The 11,529-nt window shown below is 46.2% G+C and overlaps 1 protein-coding gene across 1 annotated transcript in view; it reads left to right on the top strand.

Moving 5' to 3' along the window:
- The first annotated feature begins 3,751 nt into the window (after nt 1-3,751).
- LOC117397762 (cell cycle and apoptosis regulator protein 2) overlaps nt 3,752-11,529 on the top strand; it is an 11,679-nt gene continuing 3,901 nt past the window's right edge. The window contains exons 1-12 of the mRNA XM_059008444.1: nt 3,752-3,929; nt 4,500-4,575; nt 4,931-5,040; nt 5,875-5,989; nt 6,466-6,610; nt 7,211-7,352; nt 7,832-7,972; nt 8,164-8,374; nt 8,919-9,032; nt 9,576-9,739; nt 9,912-10,077; nt 10,870-11,034. Of these exons, the coding sequence (XP_058864427.1) occupies nt 4,543-4,575; nt 4,931-5,040; nt 5,875-5,989; nt 6,466-6,610; nt 7,211-7,352; nt 7,832-7,972; nt 8,164-8,374; nt 8,919-9,032; nt 9,576-9,739; nt 9,912-10,077; nt 10,870-11,034 (1,506 nt within the window). The 5' untranslated portion in view covers nt 3,752-3,929; nt 4,500-4,542. The remainder of the gene's footprint in view (nt 3,930-4,499; nt 4,576-4,930; nt 5,041-5,874; nt 5,990-6,465; nt 6,611-7,210; nt 7,353-7,831; nt 7,973-8,163; nt 8,375-8,918; nt 9,033-9,575; nt 9,740-9,911; nt 10,078-10,869; nt 11,035-11,529) is intronic.

Raw genomic sequence — 11,529 nt, 5'->3', positions numbered from 1 at the left:
ATTCTGTTTATAGAATGTAGTTGTGATTCCGCTGTTGCAACGAGCACTGTGCTGTTCCAGTGACTGCCTTCCCTCCCTCTGCATTCAGGTCTCCGTGTGGAAAGTGGTCAGTAAAGCAATGCACTCAAAATCGTAAACGTCTTATCAAAAAGCCAAGATAAAAAGACCTATTGTTCTTGCCGCAAGCCCTCCGTGTGTAGAAAGATACTGGTTAAACCTTGTTTTTTATTTTAATTGAATTGCAATGGGTTTAAATTGAGCAGAAAGCTGGTTACAACTTTGTACACGTCCCCTGCATTTAGTTACACATTTTATTTTTGATTTGCTCCCACGGCAAGCGTTTGCAGTTCTGTTTCCTTGTAGTTAAGTGTTTAACCAGTGCAAGGAACTTCAGCAAGCAACGGGGGATATTAACATCATAAAGGTACCTGCTTGGCTTTGCTAACAAAGGGTGAACAACAGTGAAGTGTTCTGTAATGACTTGTGGGGGGTTGTCCTTTCAAAATCAAAGACAGACACCTTGTTTCATCGCAGGTGTTCAGTGAAGCACTATCAGTTAATGGCTAAGCACTGACACCCTATTCACACCTGCAGGTGTATAATACAAACTTCTGCCTTATATCACACCCTCCTGATGTGAAAACAACATAGCAGTCTTGTATGTTAACGGCAGCCAGTGTTCTTGAAGAGGGTCAGGATGTATTTTTTTTTTACATTATTATTATTTGTTTATTTAGCAGACGCCTTTATCCAAGGCGATTTACAGAGACTAGGATGTGTGAACTATGCATCAGCTGCAGAGTCACTTACAACTACGTCTCACCCGAAAGACGGAGCACAAGGAGGTTAAGTGACTTGCTCAGGGTCACACAGTGAGTCAGTGGCTGAGGTGGGATTTGAACCGGGGACCTCCTGGTTACAAACCCTTTTCTTTAACCACTGGACCACACAGCCTCCCATTAGAGACAATCTAAAGATGAACTTGGTTTCAGGTCACTGCACGGCACACCAGGGGAGACTTGGGGGGTTTGATACAGCAACCTCAAACTAGGTCACCTGCAACCAGGTTTCAAGCCGCTGTTCCTGTGAAAGTGGCTTTGTGTTCCCTCAGCGTAAGAATAGAGTAAAATAACTGACAATATGAGCTAAGAGGTCGAGCAATGTGTTATCATAAGGAGAACAAAGACTGAAGGCTTGGGGTGCAATTCCTAATTCTAGTCTTTGTCAAAACATCAACCCTGATGATTCCTGCAGTCTCTGGCAGTGTTGTACTTCTGAAGCATGCTATAAGGCTAATTACAGTTCTGGTTGTAACGTTCTGCAAAGCTCACGCAAGAGGCGCGAGTATGATCCCTCTCAGCTGCCTAAACCAGATCATTACTGGGTGTGTTCCTGAGACATCCTGGGTGATGTGACCTGCCAGAATAGGCTTCAATAGCTTTCAATGCCTGCTTGTTTTGTTTTGCAAAAATGTATTATATATTCACACTACGGAGTAGAAAAACACTGTCTTGTTTTGTAACATTTATGTGGAATTTTCTCAACAACCAAAAAAAAAGGTATGCATTAAAATAAATATATACTTTGAAAACAGACCCAGATTTAAACACAATAAATAAAGGATCATTCTTGTTTCTACCCCCTTTCTTTTGGAAGCGTTCTACACGCAGCTGTTTAAATCACAGAGAGGCTTGTCACATCGATAGCATCACCAGAATAGAGGGTCTTTCACTGGCGCTCCTGTGATCCTGAGCTGTGGACTCTTGCTCCGCACCATGTGGGTGAAACTCGCTGTTCAAAGCCACATTCCAGATCTCTGTGTCACGCTGCCTGTCGCGTACCAATCGCTCTTTCCTCTTAAAGACACAGCACACTTTCTTAAAAAAATCATTAAAAAAATTAATAAATAAAATAAAAAAACTATATGAACATAATTTAGATATTTTATTTAATATCATGCAATCAAAAAAACTACAAAATGGTATGGCGAAAGTCTACCTGGAAACCATAATAGCAGTAAAGTAGTGTTTCATGTTAGACTTCAAAATGTCTTTTAAATTGTCAGTTTTTCCTTAAGTACATGGGAAAACTACAAAGCGGTGTGTAACTCGATATGTTAAGGTAACATTATTCAGCAGCTTTCATTGGACTTTATGAGTACTATACTATGGGAAACTATATATTTAGGGATATAGGATTTTGGTCAATGACTGAGGATTGTAAACTGCATTCTTCCACAGTCCAGTCATGCGTTCTTTATCAGAAGCAGACCGGAATTGCTGTCCAGTTTGTTGATATAGTGAAGAAGTGATTGATGTAGTTAGTGCTCCTTTAACTTGGCACACATAGTGAACATAGCCAGAAGCTGAAAGTATGGAAATCAAGTTCTTCTGGAGTTTGCTGGCATTGAATCATAGCTGCTGTACTGATTTCCAAGCTGCAGTGTAAGCAGCAGGCTGATATGCCTGGGTTACCCGAGTCAGTTCTGTACAGCTTTATCATTAGTTTAGAAGGGGAACCTGATTTCAACACACGGCAGAACAGTTGACTCACTACGGCCTTTCCCAGCATGCTGTGCTCTCAGCTGGCAGTAGAACATTCCAATGTTTATTGCTCTAAAGATCTGTGTGGGATGAATGGAAGGCACATAATGATCCCAGCATTCCCAACTGGATCACAATGGAACCTCACATCGTACAAACCTGTGGGACGGCTCATTATTATTCTGACATACTTACAGTTCAGTCTCCGTGCCTCAAGCCTGCCCTGGACTGGAGGGAGCACCCTTTCTCTTGGGAGGTGAGGGAGGGAGTAGTTCAGTCTCCATGCCTCAAGCCTGCCCTGGACTGGAGGGGGCACCCTTTCTCTTAGGGAGGTGAGGGAGGGAGCAGTTCAGTCTCCATGCCTCAAGCCTGCCCTGGACTGGAGGGAGCACCCTTTCTCTTAGGGGGGTGAGGGAGGGAGGGAGCAGTTCAGTCTCCATGCCTCAAGCCTGCCCTGGACTGGAGGGGGCACCCTTTCTCTTAGAGGAGTGAGGGAGGGAGCAGTTCAGTCTCCATGCCTCTATCCTGTCTGAAAAGCTAGTGCACATTTAAGTAACATGTTGTAGAACATTTTATTACAGATGACAACCACAGCCAAACCCAGATCGCACACACAAGACTGTTAGAGCCTCACACGCCACCCTCTTCAAGCAGGAATGGTCACTTCAGTAAAATACCCCAAACTCAAGCATTGCGAGTTGATCTTATCTAACAAAACAACACCCAACGTGTAAATCCAGGTATTTACACTGGCTGCACGGCTCAACTCATCTTAGCTTTACGAGTTTTACAATTAAAATCATCGGAAAGTGTGCACGACTTAGTGCCTTGGTTGTAGGCTGTTGTTTACTGTGAGTGTGTGTTTATGTCATTATCTCCTCGCAATGTTAAGGACGGGACAGGAATTCACATCTCGTGGAATTAGTCCCAGGTGCACGCTGGAATGTCACGTAGCTCAGTACCGCACCTGTGACCACGTTTCAAATGCTACACAAAAGGTCGCCAAAGACGGTATGGATTGCATGACAAAAATAATTGACATTAATATTAAAGTACTAGTTGTGTAGTTTTAGCGTAGACATATATATTGTATTACTTGTATTGTAACGCTTGAAATGTTTTTGCTTACGATTGTAAGTCGCCCTGGATAAGGGCGTCTGCTAAGAAATAAATAATAATAATAATAATAATAATATAACTAAAAAAAAACATGTCTCCTCCGGACCGGTAGATGGCAGACACGGCAAAAGAACAACCTCGAAATGCTACCGTTTTTGTCATTGTGAAGAGATAGACAACAACAAGGAAGCTGCTCGTTTTGCAACTATACCGAGGAATTAGGAACGTGTGGCTTTGCCATTTAAACTGAAGGACGCGGCGTACCTGGTAAGTGATTTGCAATATACTGTAAGCGGGTGCTTAGGACAGCGAGTCTGCAACACGGATCAGACGAGCAACGCGTTTATGTTGGTAATGCAGCTCTTGCTGTGCACAGACCATTCTTGGTCGCAATAAATTACCACAGATTTGGCGATGACGCTCCCATTACACGTTGATCTTGTAGACACATGTTTGTGTAGATTTAAGGCATCGCCCATATTAAATGCGCGTCACTGCATATGCACCCAAACACACTCGGTCCATCGGCACCGAGGCTGGAAAATTAGCTTGATTTAGCGTCAGCGGTCGTCTCCACGCCGTTTGGATTAAACGGTCTACAAAAATGTTGGTATTTCACTGTCCTAAAGGTTCCACAGACTGATTTTTGGACTCCCTAACTTTACTTTAGTAGGGGTGTACCACTAAAGGTTAAACAGCTAAAATGAGACAATGGGCTCTGTGACATTACCTCAAGGGGCCTAACTCAAGGTGTTTGCCAGCAGGGGTCTTGTCTTAAAGCAGCTGGCCTATCCTGGGTGTGGAGCGGAGTGTGATGATCTGTGTTTGTTTTTACAGGTTCCTCTGAGCGGCTCCAGGATTCATTAACAGTTCTGTTGGGATGGACCTGTCGCAAGCAGCCCCTCTCCTGCAGGTAAAGGAGAGGAGCCCGCTTTCACTGTAACTGCTTTTCAAATTAGTCAACGCTCCGGGTCGTCTCATCCATGCACAGGTTCATTCATTTATCCAGTAGCAGCTTGGGTGTCGTGTTTTCAGAACTGCCCATTGAATTCTGAACTCGGTAGCACCATGTTTTCAACTGCAAATTCTCCAGGTTCAAACTCTGACCTAATGAAAGCTGTATCTCAGGGAACTGCCCATAGGTATATTTATAAGAGGAAGATATCGCACGAAGACCATGCTTGTCGCATTACAGGAAATGTGTTTTCAAAATATGCCATTAGAGATCTTTTTATGTTGCTATTGTCTGTGTGTGTTTCCCTTCCCAGAATTCTCAGCAGGCGGGCCCGGGGCACAAGCAGCGCGTGTTCACTGGTGTCGTCACCAGCATGCATGATTATTATGGGCTGGTGGATGAAGAGGTTCTCTTCCAGCTCAGGTGAGAGCAGCAGCAGCAGGGCTCGTGGTTCTAGTCTTCAGATCCACAGGGCTCCCTCTCTGTATTCAAGCTGAATTTGTAGCTTTCCTCCAGTCGAGCTCCTAAGCAATGCATTGTAATCTGGAACAGACTCTTGACCGGAGGGTCGTGGGTTCAATCCCAGGTGGGGGGACACTGATGCTGTACCCTTGAGCAAGGTACTTTACCTAGATTGCTCCAGTAAAAACCCAACTGTATAAATGGGTAATTGTATGTAAAAATAATGTGATATCTTGTAACAATTGTAGTCGCCCTGGATAAGGGCGTCTGCTAAGAAATAAATAATAATAATATTTGATGATAGATAATGTGTGTGGCCTAACCATGAATGTTAACCACATGCATTATTGAATTGTGAAATACTGAGGGAGCTAACAGAATAATGCTATGCCTGCTGTGCATGTCTGTTCATTGCACGAGTCTTGAAAGTAGAGTCTCTTTGAAAGATCGCCTGGGATAAGCACTCATTTTTATTTTAAACATGCTATCTGGCACTATGCTTGGTTAAGGGGTCTCTGTTTGCAAGCCAGTGTTGCTCTTGGTCATTTGACCTCGACAATTGAATTAGAAATGTGTGTGCGCTCAAGGACTTGCTAAGACCAGATCTGTAGGATCTAAATAACAGTATTGTTACAATTGATCAGTTTAGACTGAGTGCTTTGTAATTGTTCACAGAAAAACACAGCTGAGCTGAGCCGCTACCCAGAGCTGCAGTTCTAGAAGTCAGTGTTCCTAAAAAGTGCATATGAAGTTGTGTGCGGTGTCTGTTTTATAGTAACGGTGTCTGTGTTTCAGCGTGGTGAAGGGACGTGTGCCGCTGGTGGGAGAGAAGGTCCTGGTTAAAGCGATCTACAACCCCGGGCAGAGCATGAAGTGGAACGCACAGAAAGTCCAGGCAGTTAATAACCAGGTACCCCCGTTTACCTCCAGCACGAGGACTGAATCAGGGCTGTCTCATGATGCTCCTCCAGGTTTAACAAGCACAAGGAAATGCTGAACTGTTTAGGGTCAGGATGGAGGTTTGGGTGGTTCAGTTAAACCTGGGTTCAAAAGATGTGGCTCATGTATTCACCCCTGTGGTCCTTGGGCGGGGTGCATTTGTTTGTTAGCCCTTTGTTTACAGGGCATTCCTGAAATACATTTCCAGTTAAGTAAGGGATTGGTTGAAACAAAAACCAGAAGCCCCAGTAGCTATCCAAGACCAGGGTTGCAGACCCCTGCCTTAATGGGTCGCGTAGCATATAATACCAGATTTATGTAACGATGTGATTTATCACCACATTGAAACATCCCTGGGAGTCAATAGGGAACAAGCTCCAGATAATATCACTTCAGCTGTTATCTGTTAAATCGCTTGTGATGTTTCCTGTTTCCTGTTTCCTGTAGTCCCTCTTGAAGTCTCTGCCGTCCCTTCTTCCAGCGATGGGGCAGCCACAGAAGCAAGGCATTCTGGGAAACAAACCGCAGCCTCTCCTCCAGGCTCCCTTAATCCCACCCTTAATACCCAGCATGCAGCAGCCCCCTCAGAAACGTAAGACTTTCTTTCTTGCTGCACGTGACTGAAAGAAAAAAGCTCTAATGCATTTACTCCTTGAAACAGAAAGCGCTTCACCCAGTTCAGTGCCGTTGTCTGCATTTTGAATTGTCTACCTGTTTCAATTTTCTCCTTAACTTTAATTTTGTTAACCGCAAGAGTTAACCCTGAATGTTTCTGTTAATTCTGCAAACACAGACCTTGTTGTTTTCTGACCCACAGTGATGATAAAGCTGATGAGCTTCATAGCCGACGTGAAATTTCACTGGTCTGATTTACGGGTGCATCTAACTTGACTGTCCTAAAATAGGATGCAGCAGTTTGTAGCCAAAATGAAGGATGTGCTTTTTTTTTTTTCTGGGAAGAAATAGTAATTTTAGAATGTATCAAATGACATAAATACAGCTTGTGTTCTGATTAATTTTTTTTCACAATCATTTGGTACTTGATGGGTTAAGCTGCATGAATCTGACACATTCTTTGAGTCAATCTTGACTCTCAATCCTGTTCATGTTCAGGAGAAGCATCAGTGGGGTGTCTTTCTCCAGGCCGTGCATTTCGATTCGTTTGAAGAATCCCCTGTCCTCTGTGTTTCAGCCGGACTCCTGCAGACCCCGCCCCACCTCTACCCCCACCCCCACCCCCAGCACCAGCACCAGCACCCCAGGCAGGGCCAGTTCGATCCGCGTGGAGGGGGGAGGAGACGTCACGGAGATGGAGGGAGGCGTGCGGGCCGATGGTGAGTGGAGAATCCTTTCGTTTCTTAACCCTTGCAACTTAACCCTTGGGGACCAGTTAGTGACTGCCTGTTAAAACACAAGCGTTTTCTTACCAGGTTTGAATGTGCTGGTGAACGACTTAAACTGAAGAGTATTTTTGGGCATCGAATGGATCTGCTGTACTACACATAGCAGGCATTGGTGGCAGGCCACAGTGTTTTATACAGATGCAGACTACTTTGTTCTGTGCGTTATCAAATTGTTCCCTCTTTTTCAATAACAATGGACTAAATAAAGGTTACCCATGAATAGAAAACAAAAATAGCTGGGTTTAAGCTTGTATATGATCAGTGAAGTGGTATGCAATAGATTTGTATGAAAGCGAGCATCTGTGTGGGTCATGTCAACACTCACAGTAAGTAAACAGACTTTTTGGCTGTTCTATAACCCTGTATTATATCCCAGTGAACGGTGGCTCACCTCTCCTGATCGCTTGCAGGGATGACGGTGGGGGCTGGTGTGGGGACCGCGTGTCTCAGAAGCGGAGGAAGCTGAGGGGCACCCAGGAGGAACCCCTGAAGAAAGCCAGCGTCCAGCCGCCCCGATACTGGCCTCTCTTCTCGCGCTTCTCTCGAGACAGGTACAGGTCCTGCTGCTAGTGTGTGTGTGTGTGTGTGTTCAGATCTCTTGTGGAGTGGCTGTCCACTGCTGTACGGTATTCTACATCCACACTGAGAGTTTGGGAATGTGAAATAGCACAGGCTCTGTATTGACGGAGCCCCCTGTGCTGGATGGAGCCCTTGGTCAGTCCTTGTGCTGTGTGTGTTGCAGCTCTGCCTGCGACACTCTGGAGGTGCTACGTCGATACCCGCAGCTGGCACTGCCCGATGACTTCTTCGACCTGCGACTGAGCTGGGTGGAGACCTTCCCAGTCACCCGACCCCTGACCCTGGGCTTCCCCAGCCCCTTCCACGTATCAGAGGCGAGGGCGGACCCTGACCCGGCCCAGCCTGCAGACACGGACCCCTCCTACAGCGCCAAGGTACAGCAGCAGGGTGAGGGGTGTGGTGCTGGCCAGGTGAGAGTCCTGCAGCACCCACTGCTCAGGGATCGTGTTACAGGAGAGTAGCTGGTCTTTACTTCATGCTAATATTGGACTCGGGTAAAATGAGATGGTAGTGGTGGGAACCAAACCTGACGTAGCTTCACTGCAATGTAGGGACAAGCCTTGATGGGCAGAATGGGAACGAGAAGAGACCAAATTTCTTTTGTTTTTTATGTCAATTGAAAAATAACTTACTTGGGTTTTTTTTAATCATTTCTAAATTTAGCACAAACTGTGTTGATTTATGTTGTTTGATGCATTACATTTAGACTTTTGCGTTTTAACAAAATTTGGAGTAAGTTACCATAACAGTATAGTTAAAATAAGATGCCAGTTAGTAATGCTCCCAAAATATTGACAAAGTAGCCTGTCCTGAAATGAGGTCAGTGGCACTTGAAGGGTTAATGTTTCCGGGTGGTTTTCAGCGTGCGTTGTAGGGGACGGGGTGGTTTTGTTGAATGATGTGATTGGTCCCCTGCAGGTGATGCTTCTGTCGACCCCAGGGCTGGAGGAGATGTACCAGAAATGCTGCTGTCTGTCTGAAGAGCAGAAGGAGGTTTCTGCAGGGCCAGTGCACCCCACCACGCTCATCAAGGTGCAAAAGATTTCAATTATTTTTTTTATATTGATGTCTTGGCTTCTGCTTCCGAAAGCCGCCTGGTCTCCCGTGTTCTCATATAGACCCAGTCCAGCAAGATCTGACCAGTTCATTCATCAAGATCTGACCAGTTCATTCATCAAGGTCTGACCAGTTCATCTGTCTGGAAGTGGTTTCCTTTCGCCGGCTGCAAATAGCATTGTGATCATACTTTGTATTCCTTGTAATGGTCTTTCAGTACAATTTTCATATCGCTAGCAAACAGGTGCGATTGATCGATGAACAGATCAATAGAAAATGTCAGGATCAAAACCCAGACTCTGTATTGCAGCAGCAGTGCCCAGAACCGCTCCGAATGATTGCAAACACCATGAAATAGTAAGGGAAAGCAAGTGAAGCGATGGAAATGGCACTGACAGCGAGTTGCTCTTCACAGTGGTTTGTGTTGCAGTAGTTGGAATGCCCCATTGGCTGAGACCCCTCCCAGTGTTGAAGCCCTGTGGTTTCTAATGTGAGGTGCTGTCTGTGTGTTCTGTGCAGTTCTTGGTTGGGCTGAAGCAGGAGGAGGCAGTGGTTCTGGGGGGAGCCTGGTCCCCTTCTCTGGATGGGTCCAAACCGGTCAAAGACCCCCTGGTTCTGATCCGAACCGCTGTGCGCTGCACCAAGGCACAAACCGGGCTGGACTTGAGCACTTGTTCTCAGTGGTGAGTCTGTTTTGTGTCCTGCCTGTTAGTATCGAGTCAAGCCCAGCTTTATTCGTGCAGCTGTAAGGGAGGAACAAATTATGTATCAAATATTTCAATAATGTTGTATAAGTTCTGAAATGCAGGAAGGTGACTCTCTCTCTCTCTCTCTCTCTCTCTCCCCCTCTCTCAGGTTCAAGTTTGCGGAGGTACGGTACCTGCGAGCTGGGCTGGTGGAGACCACAGTGTTCTTCCTCCCGGACGTGTGGCACAGCCTGCCCTCCATGTCAGAGTGGGAAGGCCTGCTGCTGGCACACAATCCAGGCACAGAGAGCAGCCACTCCCCAGATTCGGACCAGGTACTGATCCTCCCTGCCAGAGCGCGCCATTGCCTGTGCCCTCTCCTCTTGGCATTTCTTTTTTTCATTTTGTCAGTTTTTGGTTTAGTATATGGAAAACTACTACATAATTCAATATCTTAACATTATTCAGCAGGGCTCCTGAGTGGCGCATCCAGTAAAGGCGCTCTGCGCGGAGTGCAGGATGCGCCCTATAGCCTGGAGATCGCAGGTTCGAATCCAGGCTATGTCATAGCCGACCGTGACTGGGAGTTCCTAGGGGGCGGCGCGCAATTGGCTGAGCGCTGCCCGGGTAGGGAGGGTTTAGGTCGGCAGGGGAATCCACAGCTCACCGCGCATCAGCGACCCCTGTGGCCGATAGGGCGCCTGTGGCTCTGCAGTGGAGCCGCCAGATCTGTGTTGTCCTCCGGCACTATAGGTCTGGTGGCATCGCTGTGGATCTGCAGTGCGAAAAATGACGGCTTGGCAGGAGCACGTTTCGGAGGACGCGTGTTCCAGCCGCCGTTTACCGAGTCGGCGGGGGGGTTGCGAGCGGTGAGCCGAGGATACAGATAATAATTGGGCACACTATTTGGGGCGAAAACCGGGTTAAAAAATTGGCAACGACTAAATTAAAAAAAAAACAAAAAAAAAAAACATTATTCAGCAGGGTTCATTAGACCTTTTATGAAGCAAAATTAGTTCATTCTATAGGGTGATGCAAACCTTTTGGCCATTTTCATTTCCTCAGTTACCATGGTTTGCTGTTTGTGTCTGTGCTTTACAACGCGCCTCTGTGCTTTACACAGGCAGTGGAGGAGAGCGCTGCTGTGGACAGCCGGACCCCCCGAGCCGCTGGGGGCTCTACCAGATGAGCCTGCTCTCCTTGTGCACCCCAGAGAAGGGCTGCCCTGCACCACCCTGCCCCTCAGCTCACTGCTCAAGTACAGGAACAGCCCTGGACACAACAGCTTTGAGGTAGACGCTGCCCAGCCCACAGCACTTTGAACAGGGGGGTGATGGGAGAGAGGCTCAGCCCAGCCAGGAATAAGAATGTATATACAAGCGTTGCGATGATACAGGCAGTACATCCATTACCTGCGTTCCATGAGCACCGACTGTGCAAATGTATTAGAACACCTAGAGATTTGTCATTTATATCCTTTATATACCTGCCTGCATGAAAACCTCTGGGTGTGAGAATTTCAGTTTCTGCTCGGTAATCCGTGATAGAGACAATAGGCACTCTTGAAAATGTCAGACCGCTTTGTGCTTTTAGAGAGTCTTATGTATTTTACCTTTTATTGCTGTGTGTTACTTTCTCTTTTTCTATTTAAAATTGCGTTTGTGGCCTATTAGTCGTCAATTAAATGAGACAGTTGCTGTACTAATTTGTCTAGACAGTTTTCCGTGATTCTCTCTCTCTCTCTCTTCCTCTCTCTCTCTCTCTCTCTCTCTCTCTCTCTCTCTCCT

The sequence above is a fragment of the Acipenser ruthenus genome, chromosome 37 (genome assembly GCF_902713425.1).
Source record: "Acipenser ruthenus chromosome 37, fAciRut3.2 maternal haplotype, whole genome shotgun sequence".
NCBI lineage: Eukaryota > Metazoa > Chordata > Actinopteri > Acipenseriformes > Acipenseridae > Acipenser > Acipenser ruthenus.
This window is presented reverse-complemented; position numbering and strand designations above follow the sequence as displayed.